This window comes from Parasteatoda tepidariorum, chromosome 1, assembly GCF_982258835.1.
Source record: "Parasteatoda tepidariorum strain Cologne lab strain chromosome 1, Ptep-v5.0, whole genome shotgun sequence".
Classification (NCBI taxonomy): Eukaryota; Metazoa; Arthropoda; class Arachnida; order Araneae; family Theridiidae; genus Parasteatoda; species Parasteatoda tepidariorum.
Genome location: NC_141755.1, coordinates 17,683,457 through 17,699,196, shown reverse-complemented (window position 1 = coordinate 17,699,196; position 15,740 = coordinate 17,683,457). Strand labels below are relative to the sequence as shown.

At 32.2% G+C, this 15,740-nt stretch overlaps 1 protein-coding gene across 1 annotated transcript in view; it reads right to left on the bottom strand.

Moving 5' to 3' along the window:
- Nucleotides 1-4,756: 4,756 nt before the first annotated feature.
- LOC107450385 (long-chain-fatty-acid--CoA ligase 6) overlaps nucleotides 4,757-15,740 on the bottom strand; it is a 72,029-nt gene continuing 61,045 nt past the window's right edge. Inside the window, exons 17-20 of the mRNA XM_087159837.1 lie at nucleotides 13,320-13,463; nucleotides 11,596-11,697; nucleotides 9,240-9,311; nucleotides 4,757-5,157 (exon numbers count right to left, since the gene is read on the bottom strand). Coding sequence (XP_087015963.1) covers nucleotides 5,020-5,157; nucleotides 9,240-9,311; nucleotides 11,596-11,697; nucleotides 13,320-13,463 — 456 coding nt within the window. The 3' untranslated portion in view covers nucleotides 4,757-5,019. The remainder of the gene's footprint in view (nucleotides 5,158-9,239; nucleotides 9,312-11,595; nucleotides 11,698-13,319; nucleotides 13,464-15,740) is intronic.

The window sequence follows — 15,740 nt, the reverse complement described above, 5'->3', positions numbered from 1 at the left end:
ACTTCTAAGTTAAAACCGAATCAGGTTAATACTGAACTTATTTTAAGTTAGTACCGAATCTTCTCAGTACTTTAAAGGGTGTTTAATCTAAACACTAATAAATGAGGAATCTTATACCAATATCAGATGCATTTACGAATTATTTTTTCCAATTTTGGCGTGCATTAGGAAGCATCAGATGACAACCTTAAATCGTTTACAATCGAATTCGAGAAGGTAAAAGTTAATTTTTTCTTCTCATCGCTGCAGAACCTATTACACAGAAACAGAAGTAAACTGTTATAAAAGGGGCATGTATGTGTTGAGTTGTATAATCAAGATAATTATGTTCTCATAAGAAGATTAGCATAAATCTGACAATTGTATTAAATAATTTTATAACATTTAATTTTTATTTTTGATAACGCTTTGTTAAGTCATGTTAATCATATCATATTAATATTATCCCTGTGTTTTGTGTATGTACTACTAATAAACTAATTTTATTTTAAAAATTAGAGTACCAATATGCTCCCTAAATTACTGATTTTTTCTTTATATTGTATAGTAAAAATTACTTTATTGACTTTTATGTTAATCATAACTAACTGTAATTATAAATCAGAAGTCGTCATGGAGAAATCTTCAGAGGAAGGCATTGACTCACAATGGGCTGTCTGGCCAACTATGAAGATGATGATGAACTGTAATTATAAATTTTAGTGTTACTGTGTACAAAAAGTGGTAGCAGCCACCATTGACCATTTCCACCAAGTAGTGCATCATTCTTGGTGTTTCACTACAACGGGAACTAGCTTCAATTCTTGGTGTATTGAAGCACGAAAAAGAAAGAGTTGTGTATGGTGTATCACTACACCATTTTGATATGCAGTAGTTGTCGCCATTTTTGGTGATGCGATACACTAAAGTTATTTACAGTGTCGCCTCACGCTAAAATACAGGTCAGTTTCAAAATTGACCTTAATTAGTGAGCTAGATCTTAATTAGTGTTTTACGATTGATGCCCTGTAAAAATATTCTGTTAATAATGGAATTAGAAAATTTATTTTAAAAATCGTAATTATTCAAATTTTAGATAAATTATAAAATATTAAAATACACATCTGGAACTTATTAATGATATTCTTTGAAAATTGTCAATATCAAATTAACGATAACATTGAATATAATAATCGCAAATATTAAAATTTAACCATAACTGGATAACCATAACTGGATATTAAAATTATAGTTATGGTTCCGAGTACTGATGCGAGTAAACATTCGTTGGGTGCTGTATTAATTCAAGAAGATGAGACTGGTTTTCAGCATCCTATCAGTTTTGTCTCTAGGAAATTAAAGGATAGTGAAATAAATTATTCTGTTTTTGAAAAGGAAGCATTGGCAATTATTTTTGGTGTTCAACACTTCAAACAATATTTAATCGGAAAAGAATTCACCATTTATTGCGATCAAAAGAGCTTATCTTACGTACTAAATCTAAAAGATCATAATTCAAGGATTGCACGTTGGATAATGACCTTGCAATCTTATTCATACAAAGTAATACATAAGGCAGGAAAATTGAATCTTATTGCAGACTACCTATCGCGGTTAAAAACAAATGATACCGTAAATTGTGTACAGTCCCAACAAAACAATTTAAAAGTCTTTCATTTAGTTAACCTATCACAAAACCAATTAATAGATGAACAGAAAAATGATCCCCATTGCCAGAAAATTGTGAGAAAATTAAGTGTTCATGTAAAATTTTCCCCGTCTTCTCCAAAATTTTTTCGAAAGAATGGTGTCTTACTGTGCTTTAGGGTTAGTTCTTTAAATCCTAAACTAGTTGTTCCCAAAACTTTAATTCAGCTTGTATTAGTACAATGTCATGATAATAACAGTGTTGCCCACCCAGGTTTGTCTAGAACCCTTCATAGAGTCAAAGAAAATTTTTTTTGGTATAATATGTACAAAAATGTTAAAAATTATATTGCTTCTTGTCCCTCTTGTATTGAACGTAAAGGATTTAAAGCCTCAAACAAGGCACCTTTACATAAGATTCCAACTGCCAGTGGTCCCTTTCAAAAATGTAGCATTGATGCAGTTGGACCCCTAGTGACTTCAAAAAATGGAAATAAATGGTTACTTGTTATAACAGACTATTTTTCACGGTATCCTGAGGCATATCCTGTACCTGACATCCAAAGCTCTACTGTTGCTAAAGTTTTGATTGATTTCATTTCACGTCATGGACTCATGGAAACTTTTTACTCAGACCGAGGAACGAATTTCATTTCTGAAACAATGCAAAAAGTATATGATACACTTGGCATTCAAAAGCAGCATACTGTAAGTTATAATCCGCAAGGAAACGGTGTAGTAGAAAGATTAAACAAAACACTCATTAATTTCCTCAGCCATCTTGTTAGTATAAACCAAATAGATTGGTGTGAACGTGTTCCCTTGGCTCTAATGGCTTTTCGCACAGCATTCCATCGTACAATAAAGCAAACCCCAGCATATATATAGTATATGGTCGTGATCTTGTGATGCCATATGACTTAATATTCTCGTCAAAGTTTAGGACATACAATGATAATCCTACCTATGTTCAAGAATTGATTCCTAGATTGCAACAGGCGTTTGCCATTGTAAAAGAAAATTTAGAGAAAGCTGCTGATAACCAGGTTGCTTCTACTGCCACAACTAGACATATCAAAGATATAAAATTATGTGATTTGGTTTATCTTCATACATCTAAAATTAAAGTTCACACCTCGAAAAAACTCCCAAAATTAAACCATGGTCCTTATAGGGTGTCAAAAAAATGTTCTCCTTTCCTTTTTGAATTAACTTGAGTAGCTAACCCATTAAAAACTACTACATCTCATGTCAATCGTATAATAAAAATTCCAGAGCGAGAAATATTTCCATCGTCTTCCATATTTGAGGAAGAAAATTCTGTAATTAGTGATGATAACCTTAAAGGGTGTGAGATTAGACGCCCTGCTGAGGATAAAAAATTATATCCTGCCTTAATGATTAATGAGAAAGAATTACTAAGTTTTGGTTATTTTGTATCACAACCCTGTAGGGCTCAATTAAATCGTGATGTACAAACAGATGTTCAAAGTGAAGAAAGTAATTCTTCATATGATTTCTTTCGTGATACATCTATTTCACCCATTTCATTTTTAAATGATTCTTTATCAGAATCTGATTCGTCAGATGTGGTAGAACCGAGATGTAATCTCAGACCTAGAGATCCTCAGGGATTTGTAAAAAAATAAAAGGGTGTAACTACTCTGTAATAATGTGTATTTAATGTGCTATTTTATACTATGTTTTTGTCATTGTATATATATTATAATTCTTTATGTTGTGTATGTGTAAAGTGCTTATCATGATAATCAAGAAAGCTTCGTGACTAAATCTCTTCATGTTACTGAACTAAAAGCAATTTAATGTGAACTTTAAGGACGTTTAAGGGGAACTCTTTCAGAATTAGTCTGGTTAGGAGTCTGAGTGGATCAGTCCTATGGAAGTGACTTCTGAGTTGTTGCCTGTGAGTGGATCTGTCTCAAAGTGAAAGTGTTTGCTGAATCCTCGCCAGAAAATCGTGCCGGCCCCTCTAACTTCTGAGCTCTTCAATGGCGTGTGAAAGATAGGCACTCCTGAGGCATCATAAGGCCACAAATATCTCTTGATTGTTTCGCTTTTCATTGGTAAATGCTCAGCTGGGTGGTAGCCATTGTCTTAAAAAAATAATATTTCATGATACCTATATGCATCATTGATCCCTTCAGCAACCTCATCCATAAAACATAACACCTTCATGTTAATTTATTGAATTGAACTTTCCTAACAGACACACTGCTCATCCTGATCACTCAGTTCTCCCACCTCACTTCTCTTCAACGTCAGACTCCATAGTTTGTGATGTAACGGTAACCATCCTTATGCAAGAATAACTCATCAGTGACTCCTTCCAAAAGATACTACTAGTCAGTGACTTCTTTCAAGAAAAAAATTTAATTTATTAAATTTTTTTTCCCCAGGGGGAAAGATATATGTGGTATTGCTTTTATGATGTTTTGTTACTTTTATCTTTGCTGCACTGCTATAATTATTTTAAAGTTTTAGTTTCTCTTTCATAAGTTTTCACCTGCCCTTTTCTGCCCTTAAATAATTTAGCCAAAAATAAAAATAAAAAAGAAATAGCAAGTATAGCCCTACTTATTTTGTGATGGTGGAAACAGCCAATAAGAGTTGAGTATGCTTTGGGGGCTTGGTTAGAAGAGGTGAGAGAAAAGGCAAGGACACACATGGTTTTGGAGAGCTGAGGTTAAGATACAAAAATATGAGGATCCTCAACAGCTAAGTTAGATTATAAAATTTTCTATCACCCCATAATTATTTTTTATTTATTTATTAATTAGCTGTGCAGCTTCATAATGTATAATTTCATGTTAAATTTTTATGTACCTATTATTAATTGGAGTGAATGCCTTCCTGGAACAAAATTTGTAACTCTAAATATCTTAAATGATCTATATTAAATAAATAGTTTTAACTCCTTGCTATTAGTGATCATTCTAATGATCTTGTTCTCTTACTTAAGAGTATATTATTTTTAATTGTTATTCATTTTTATTCTTATCTTAATGTGTGTGGTGATGAACTGAACATCACCACACAATTTAAGATTGAAAATAAGTAATTGTGAGAAAAATAAGTATTAATTTCTTGTATAAAAAGATAATACCACACGAAAATAAAACTTTTTATTAATAAACATAACAAAAATATCGCATTTTATTCACAATACATCCAAAAGAAATGCTTGTGAAAAATGTTGCTTCTAGTTTAAGTATTTATTTTATCCAAACAAAGGATATTCTTTTACCAAAAATGTAATTAAAGCTTTCCGGATTCTTTTGATATTTATATTTACATGTCATGACTTTTTAAAGAATTTCCAGCAAATAGTGTAAAAATAGATGTTAAGATATCGTCCAATAATGTTAGGCGACATTAATCCAAATTTTTATACATTGCAGTGATTTGAGGCTTGAAAACCTTTGAGCAAACAGGTCTTTTAGTCTTCATTGTGGGCGTCAACAAATTATTTTCTATGCTAAATAGCTCTGGATGCAAGTAAATTTCTTTGACCTGAAAAAAATACTATATTTAATTTTAAGGTATGGAAACAAGTGCAGAGAAGTATTGTAATATCAGTATCGCGTTATATTGTCAGAAAATATCGCTGTTTGGAAATATCTCAAGATATTATCCGAGGTTAACTAATTTATAGTTCGTTCACCTGAGTTGGCACTTGGCTCCACCTCCTCGAACGAAGAGTTTATTTCAGCTCGGGAGTAAAAGGAGAAACGTCTCCACGCTTGAAATTGAGACAACCCTTAATGCGCGTCAAACGTAAACAGTGAATTCTTTTTCAGTCACTTACTTCGCTGTATCATCTGCCATTATACCTTTCGTTACCCTAGCTAATTAAATATATTACAGCAAAATGTCTCAAAAAGGACAAACTATTCATTTAAAAAAGAGAAATATCGTAAAATTTTTGAAATATTTAATGATAATAAAATGAGCGGGAAGATTGCGAAATAAATATTTTTGTCATACGATCTCCAAATGGTAACCTTGTTCATGATTGTTCACATTTTTCTCCTAAAAGTAGCGAAATAGTTTCGTCGGATACCACGTGATGAAGGGGGTGCCAAGTATCAACTCCTGGTGAACGAACTATACATTATTTTTGCAAAGGTTAATAATCCCGTTATCCAATTGAAATGAAAATTGAATCTTACGATAATATCACATAAAATAATTATTATCATCTATAATCCTCGAGTTGTTTTCGTAATGATATTTATCGTTGTTGATAAATACCTCTATCGACTGATAATTATGATTAACGATAATGTTTGATATTGTTGTATTAGATATAGTTGTCGATAGCACTCGTAAAATCATCATATAATGTGAGTATCGTTGTGGAAAATTATCGTATATTTGATATTTCTAAGACATGGTATTCAATATATGTAGTGAAAATACATTTTAAAATACTGGTATTGTAATATTGAAAAAATTTCGATATTTCTCCAGCTCAAGTGAAAACGTTAATTCGAATGATTATGGAATAACTTTGCTTGAATAGTTTTGAAATTTCTTTGACGACTGTAAAAGCAATGTTTTTGTTCGTTATTACCCTTACAGAATTTCTGAATCGGTAAACCCTTACCGGAATTCCTGGTAACGATTTATCGGTAATTCTGGTTTTAAAAACTATAGTTCTTATACAATACAAAATTAAAAATTGCATTTAACCGAAAAAATGCTTTTTAATTATAAAATTATACATTTACCAAATTTGATCACAGAATTATGAAACCATATTTTATCGTTGATTTTATCATAAATTATTTCCAAAGCGCTTCGGTAAAAGTTATCAAGCTTTTTGGTGTTTCCATAGAGTCAGATATACAGTAAATTTTACCATATTCTGGTAGTTTTGACCATATTTTTTTTCTCAGTGCGGTTGTCAACTCACCAAATCTGCTATGATAATAAAGCTTTAATTTTAAATACTATTTTTTATCAAATTATTGCTAAGTAAAATGAGTTATGTTCACTAATTGATCTTAATGATTTTTGGGCTTTGCTAACACGAGCGAAAAAAATTAGCACTATTTTTAATAAATACAGTTTAAATGAATGATTTAAGAATTTGAAGGGGAAACTTCTGTATACTACGGAGCAAAAATTATTGCGATGCAATCAAGGGGTTGGTGATCGACAACAAACAGGGGACTCTTTTCCCTGGTTTCCTAGTAAAATCAATAAAAATGTTTCAAAGATCATATTTCATAATTTGGTCATCATAAGTAGGCAATTCACAAAGATGGTATAAAATGTTGTGTTTTTTAACATACTTAAAGAGAGAATGTGATCTTGAGTTTAAGGAAACGAATTTGCACTTCTTGTAGAAATTTTCAGTTTAACTAATACACATAGTAACTGATGATTTCAATGCTGTGAGCCCATTATTTTATAACAGCATTGGGGTCAACATAGGTATGAATCAGAATTCGAAACTAAATGCTATAGCTTGGATTGTGAGGCCATCAACCAGTGTGTGAGGTGAGTTTATACTGAGCGGCGTTAAATGAAAGTGGCCTGGAACAGTAGATACGAATATATGCATGTAACCAAACCACACTAGCAGAATGACAGGTTCTGGGTAACGGAGAGTCCGCATTACATTCAGCAGCATCATTGCTTGATCAAAAGTTTGGTGTGCAACGTCTTTGCGTCGCATTATTGACCCTATTTTCTTCATCAGACGGCTAATTTGGAGCCTTAGAATTCCAGTATTTTTAATCCATGTTAAAATGGATTAAAAATACTGGTAATACCCGGTGGCTGAGTGGTAGCGCTTCGCGTTGTCGTGTCACAGGTCCCTGGTTCGATCCTTGGGCCGGGCAAGGTTGACTCAGCCTTTCATCCCTTCAGTGGGTCGATAAATGAGTACCATGCATGCTTGGGAACTAAACACTGGGGGTTACGCGTTCGGCTGACCACCTGACCGGAACATCTGCTCCTGCACCCCAGAGCCCAAGGTCAAGAAAACTGAGATGGGCACAGTAGGCCTTGGCCCTTTATGGGCTGTCGCGCAGCTGAGTTTAGTTTAGTTTTAAAATGCTTTAACTGGGGAGGAAAAGGACTATAGTTTCTTCCTACAGGATAGAGCAACTGCCTATACAGTCCGGCGAACCATGGATCACATTTGCACAAGCTTCACTTCCGACGGATTTGTTAGCAGAGGTCAGTCTAGTGTCGGTCCTGGCTGGTCACTATTTGATCTCTCAGAGAGTGATTTCTTTTTCTGGAGAGCTCTCAAGTCTAAGATGTATTGCAGCGACCCTCATAATCTTAAAGAACTGCAGCAGTACATTTCTGATGAGTTAGTAGCAATTCCATAATCACAGCTTAGATCTGACTGCCTCAATTTCATGATCAGGGCCCAAAAGTGCCAAGAGATAAATGGCGGTCATTTTCAAAACATTCTATAAACAGGCTAGTGAACTATTTTCTTCCCTTGCCTTATTACTTTGTACCTGGAACTCCGTTCTTCGGGTGACTTTTATTTACGCTGCCCTGTACCTCGCCTAGAACTGCTTGCACCGTGGTCTTCGTGCTAAAGACTAAGTTTATGATCAAACAATAGTTTCTCCAATCAAAGATTTAGTAGGATCTGATCTCACTCCAATATAAGATCTTCCGTGGTTTCAGAGGAGGAAAAAGCGTGCATAATTGGGCGGTTGAGGAGAGTGGTGCGAAAATAAAATGATAACTAAAATCATCTATCCACCCATCTAAATTGAGATAGCGTACTGTACGCTTGCACCATTATTGTCTTCGAATTATCATTAAAGTTGAATCATAAACCAACGGCAAGAGCCAGTTATTGCAGATCTTGTGTGACGTTATCAACAATACCTAGCCACATCCAACAGTGTGTAATGTAGCAACACCAACAACTATTAAATTCCAATTCACTAGTATATAAGACATTTTAACTCGATTCTATCTCGACGTACCTTTTGATAGATGACGGTGGACGTTGAAGGCAGCCTAGCCCCCCCCCCCCAATTGTGACTCGCGGTCGCGATCTGAACTCGCCTACCTCGGCGGAAACACCCATTTCGATTTAAACACATCTAGTTCCATGAATGGTTGACAGTGAACAGATGACTTGCTATTTGCGAACATTGTCCTCCTCACGTTGTTACTACTCATGCACTACTCATATCACACACAATGGGGGCCAGTACACACTCCACTGCTAATAGCAACGCAAGAACAAACATCCCACAATCGTGATCGTAATAAAGCTCTCCCGTCCTCTCACAAAACAGTGATGAATCAACTAGGGGCATACATTAATCGAATTCCATCACAGATAAAATTCTGGTGAGGGAGTATTGTAGTGTAACTACCACTGCAACTATTTATTAAATTCGAATTCACTAGTACATAAAACGTGTCAGCTCGATTCCATCTTAAGGTACTTTCAGATAAATGACTGTTGACATTATCGGTAGCCTTTACCTATAAGTGTGAGAAATGTACACGAATTTTCAGTCTTTTTTTGTCCCAAAAATTATTTTTAGTATAATTTTAAATTCAAATGATGATTCTTTCGAATAAGCAAAGCACTTTCTTACCTGTTCAAATGATTTTAAGCCAGCTTTTTTACCCATATCTATAATGTCCTCTAAAATTAGTTTCTTTATTGACTGGAAAAAAGGAAAGAAAAAAAATTATAAATCAATTTGATTTAAAGTGCTTCACAAAGAAAAATGGAACCACATTATCATTTTTTATTTATTTATTTATTTGTGGAATTTTAACACGATGCCTACAAGGCTTGTGTTCTTTTCGCTTTTAACAAAACCATTATCTCCGTTATAACATCGTCTTGAAAAATTATAGTTTCTTGAATAAAGAAACATACATTTTTTATTATCTTTGTCATATAAAATAATTCAATATCCGTTATCAGAAATTTAATTTATTTTGCCTCGTTTTAATTTAAACTTACAGCAGAGCACTAATTAGAATTAAATGTTTGATAAATAGCACGTTTTAAGAAACTTTACTATTTTTTCGCATGATAAGCGGAAAATGATTGTCTGCAAAATCCTTTATAGGTCTTGTTTTGCTGCAATTCAAAGTTAAAAATTCTAATTGAAAGTTTATATTATTACTTAACCCAAGTTCTCAATCACTTTTTAAAAAAAAGATTTTATAAGATTTCGCAGCGGTGTTAAAAGATTTGGCATATCTAACAACAACTTAGTCTGCCATATTTTAGTGTCCTGCTCGATTTGTGCAATTACGTAAGCATGAAACATTGCGAATGATGCATGATGTAGCGAATACAGCTAACTCAAAAGAACGGCAATTATTTAAATTAAAACTTATCACTAACTTAATTTACTCCATTTGAACGCTTGTGCGTCTATGTTTTACTGAGTTATTGAAAAGAAATAGTTGAAAAATTTGTAATTTTCGGAAAAATTGATATTAGTAAGTTAATAATTTATAAGTTAATTTTAGATTCATAAATTCTAAAACTAAGCTTATTTAACTAAGTTGAAAAGTTAATTAACCCGTTTCATGCAGTTTTTTTTTATTTTATATTAAAGCAATACTAAAAGCAGCTTCAAGAAAAAAGTGATATGGTGTACGCGTTCAAACTAATTGAATATTTTCTATTGCTATTATAATTTTATTTCTCTTTAATTTTTTTTAAATCACACATACATTATAGTGTGTAAATGTCTTTTAATTCTCCTAGAAAAATTCTGATTTCGATACAATAGTTCTACCGGTTAAAAATATATGATAATGAATATAATGCATTACAGCAATTACAACAATTTACAACCGTTCCATTCATTAAAGAATCTTCTTGTAACAAAATGCTTATATGAGCAAAAGTGTGACATTTTGATGTCTATCTTTTTCTTATAATGGTTTTGCAGAATTTTAATGTTCTGTAGAAATAGATTATTTTAAACTTATTTTATCAATTATTATGTTGAAATATGAAGTGCGAGTTTAATTAAAATATCTGTGACTTTAATCGTACATATGAAAAATAAAAATATGTCATTTATATCCAATATTTACTTACTATTTATAATAAAACTTTAATGGGATTTGGTAAATATTTGTGTCAAATATAAGTAAGTCGCTGTTGGAATCGAAGTCCAGCTCACAAAAAAGTCTAGAGTCGAAGCTGGAATTGGAGTCGAACATTTCAACTGCCTTCTCCACGGATCTTTACTATAAGACATATCATATCCTGTTTTTTTTTAATTATCGATAATCGTTGTGGATTATTCGTGCTAGATCAAGTGATAGAGCATACGCCTCCCAATGAAGTGACTCAGGTTCAAATCCCAGGGATGGCTTGTCGATGCGAATTCTGCACCCGGCTTACACCGACCATAGTGCTGACGTAAAATATCTTCAATGGTAGACAGATTATGGGTTAGAATCCTCTCGCCGTCAGGCTAACCGTGGGGGGTTTTCGTGGCTTTCCTGTGCATTCAACTGAAATGCAGGTTAGTTCCATTTCAAAATCCCAGTTTACCCCAATGCTTGATTCAGGAGTTGTCTTCCGGGTTGGGTTAAATGTTATAAGGCTGCAGAGTTGAACATTGGTAGTCGTAAATTCAGAATTGGGTTAGCTGCGCAACGCCGGTTGCAAAATAAAATATAAAAAATCATTATAGATTATAGTAAACAGTATTTAAACTCAATCAAGATTGTTAACTTATTATAAGAAGTTTGATATTTATTGGTCAGTTAAAGCAAAATTATAAAATTGTTTCAAGTTAACATACTGAAATTATAGTCATATTATCAAGATAACATAACGGAAGTACTTTTGAAACCATATAAAAATTATGATTTTGGGGGATTAAAAATGTTTATGAAACATGAAAAAAAATTTCTGTGTTGTGCCAGAATATATTGTCTATTGTCATTAGCAGTTTATTTCATACATACTTTGTTTTCGCAGATTTCTTTCCAACTTCCTTCAATTCCGTTTAGTTTGCACCAATTCATTATCACCTTTTGCTCTGGTACTACAATACCTACTAAACATGCCTGCAAAAGAACAATAAGATTTTAACATTTTCGTCCTTTGAAACTAATATATTCACTAATTTTTTTTAATTCACTAATCTAACCCTTTAACGTACACGTTTTTACGTTAGACTTTTTAGAGCTTTTAATGTATTTTGGTAAAAATCAAAATGAAAACAATAATAAATGTTGGGCTTATCATTTCAATTTTATTCTATTCAGTTTCACTCTCTATCCCATTTTTTTCACAAATAAACACATAATGAATAATAATAATTTTATGATAATAAATTTTTCGCAATAATTTTATAATAATGACGAAATCAAAATTTTTTTTTCATTATCTAATGAAACAAAACTGAAAAAAGTTATTTCTATATAAATTTGATGATTTCTGAAATGGAAAGGATTTCATTTGAAGATGGAAAGGGTTTATTTGGAGTTATCTGAATCATGTTTAGAGGTTCTCATATTCTCTAAATTTTATGTTAGATTTCCCTCTCAATCGTCTCAACCGATAGGTTGCTTTTAACAAAATGTTTACTTGGAGCATTTCAAAATAGGCAGTTTCATGTAAAACTCAGACATTAGTGAAATATTGTAGTTTTACAGATCAATCCTTACGCTATCGTACGTAATTATAAAATAACTGCGCATGCTCATTAACTGTTTTATTGCTTTTTTAATATTACTATTGCGCACATTGATAGTGGTCCTTATCATGATAGCAATCTTCAATTTAGTTGTCTGCAACTATTTAATAAAGTGTTACCATACTACCACACTAAAGCGCCACTACTTCTTAGTAAAGCACTACAGTACTACTACTAAAGCGTACTACTACCACTAAAAAACTACTAATACTAACGAATGACTTCTACTAAAGAGCTACTACTACTAAAGAACTACTACTACTAAAGAACTACTACTACTAAAGAACTACTTTTACTAAAGAACTACTGCTACTAAAGTGTACTACTACTGCTAAAGAACTACTACTACTAAAGAGCTAGGGTACTACTACTAAAGCGTACTACTACTACTAAAGAAGTACTGCTACTTAAGAAGTATAACTACTAAAGAACTACTTCTACTAAATAACTACTACTACTAAAAAAATTCTACTAGTAAAAACTTCTGCTACTAAAGCATACTTCTACTACTAAAGAACTACTACTACTAAAGTTCTACTACTGCTAAAGTTCTACTACTACTACTACTAAAGTACTACTACTAAAGTACTACTACTACTATAAAACTGCTGCTATTAAAGCGTACTACCACAAAAGAACTAATACTACAAAAGCGTACTACTAAGTTTAGGTGCGCATGCGCAGTTGCGTTAAAACTAACGTAAAGAAGTGTATGGAATGATGCGTTAAGCTGTAAAATCTCTCCATTTAGAATCTAATTTTCACAGTTAAAATAAAAGCAGCGTTATCATGTCAGTTTAAGCAAACAAAAATCCCCCTTCAACCAAAAATTTTTTTGGGAGAATCGATCACAGTCGCGATAATTAGAACCCACTCTTAAGTGCGAGAGGTTACATTTAATGGTTTCATACAATTGCTACAAAAAAAATTTGAAATATAGTGAATACCAGTTCTGAATTTTTGTTTAGGAAAATATTATTTTGAACTTACTTTTAAACTTTCACCATGAACATATAGTTGAGCAACATATTGACTTGTTAAATATACATTTTCTATTTTTTCAGGGGCAATATATTCTCCTTGAGCCAATTTGAATATGTGTTTCTTTCTGTCTATAATTTTCAATGCTCCATTCTAAAACAAGAAAAGAATATGTTAGGACTAATTGTTATCGAAAATTTGTTTGTCAATCCTCACCTGATCGCCATTTTTTTCGTCAAAAATACACACTCTGTGCTGTCTATTTTTATTTCTTTTAACAAATATGGAATCATTATAAATATTTTATAATATTCTAAAAATTACTTAAATGCTGCTTTTTTTAAAAATTGTTTCTTCTGCTTAGAAATGAACCATGAAAAAAAGAATCTTAAAAGAGTCATATATATTTAAAATTTGATTTCTCAGGAACTGTTAGATCGATTTCGCTCAATTTTCGTGTTTTGTTACATTCTGTAAAATGATTCAAAAAATTGCATACCTTACAATTCGAAAATGTTCCGACCGTTCTTAATTAAAATAATAAATAGTTACTTAAAGTTATTTTTTGCACAAAATTATCTTAGGATATACAAATTTTAAAATTGAGTGAAAAAGTTTTTTAATTCGTTAAAAGAATTCTCGAGCTATAGTGAAATACACAAAAAGTAAAATTAACATTAAGGGGTCTAAGCTTTGGAACGCTCTGATGACCAACTATCGGAACCATGTTTCCCAGATTGCGGCAACCCTATATTTTGGGGGTCAGAAATCCAAATCCGTGGAAAAAAAGGTATGTTTATTCAGAGAAAGTAAGTTTTTGTGTCTTATTTTGTAACTTAAATTATCGTCTGTACAAATTAATAAGCATATTTGAGGTCACCCCTTCAAGCCATTAAGATTGAGTCCTAGAACGTGAAAATCAGATCATTAAAAATCAATATTATTCAAGGGTAGTCCGTTTTTTTTCTTTTTTTGCACTGTACATCTAAAATATTGAGGATATTTCGATTTTTTTTCCTACTACCCTATTAAAAGTATACGCTTAACGGTGGGATAATTTCATAAAAATAAATGCTCCTGCAATAATTTACTTCGCATTTTATTCTTATTCTTAATTAAATATCTGCAAAATGTATCCTATTTTAACAGGAAGCAAATTTGAATTATTTCTTTAGATTCATTATTAGGCCATTAGTTTTCCTATTAACACTAATAATAATATGGTTATTATTGTCACTGTAAATTGCTTCCCGCTATCGTTATTCAAGGTTATTTACATCTTCTTGTGCAATTAAGGCAAAAATAGTTAATATTAAAGCAAAAACTAATTACTTACCTTATCCTTACACTAATTTTATTGAACGATACATCGTATGACATTGTCAAGGAATTGACAAATTAGGAGGGGGGGGGGATTATTTTAACTCTTTGACAGAGAATTTGTAATAAACATATTTTTCACATTTTTTCATTATTTTGTATTAATTTAGGACAAAATAAATGAAAAAATATTATATATAGCGTTTTAATAATTTACGGTTATGAAATACAGTATGAAACACCCGGATCTTTTTCTGCGTTAAAGGTAAAATCTTCCGAACACGGCTCACTTCCAAACAAAAAAAATTTTAAAATTTGCCCTTGTTTGCAGTTTTTTAATCTAAGATATTGTGGATTCATCATTAAAATGTCTTCGGATTCCAATTGTGTTTTATATTTTAGTGCAAATATAATTACGATAAACTAACAAATTTTTATTAAAATAACAGATAAACTCTGCTTTTAACCTCTTCCTTCTCGCTCCCGTGAAAATGACGGGGGGAGGTTTCGCCCTCTATTTCTCGCTCCCGTGATATTGACGGGCTGGAGTGTTCAATAGTAACGCGCCAATAAGAATAAAACTAATTCATTTCTTCTGTCCGGAAAACATTTTATTTCTCTTTACACACACCAGATGGCAGTACCAGGATATTTTTAAGGTAATTGTAGATCGTTAGTTTATTTTAAACTAGATGTCAGTACTAATCAAATACGTAATACAAATACGAAAGCCAAAAAGATAGTCACTTTTATGACCGTTTTCTTGAAAATTAACCGATTGTTAAGGGGTTAACAAAAAAAAACTTTGTTATTTTAACAAATAATCTGTATTAAATAGCCATATCAGCCTTGTAGTTGGTGCGAGACGAGAGCAAAATTTATTCGAACAGTCAACGCCGGAATTCGAACCCGGGTGTCATCAAAGGGAAACGTCCTTTGAGCCACGGCAGCTCCTGCGTTTGGTTATGAAGAAAAAAAATCTTCAACTTTCTTTATCTTAAAAGTCTTACTTCTTGAAATCACAAAGTGTTAAAATGTTTAAGACCCTATTATCCCACCCTTTAAAAAAATGTCTGGCAATTTTACTTACTGAAAAATTGTGTCTAAAGA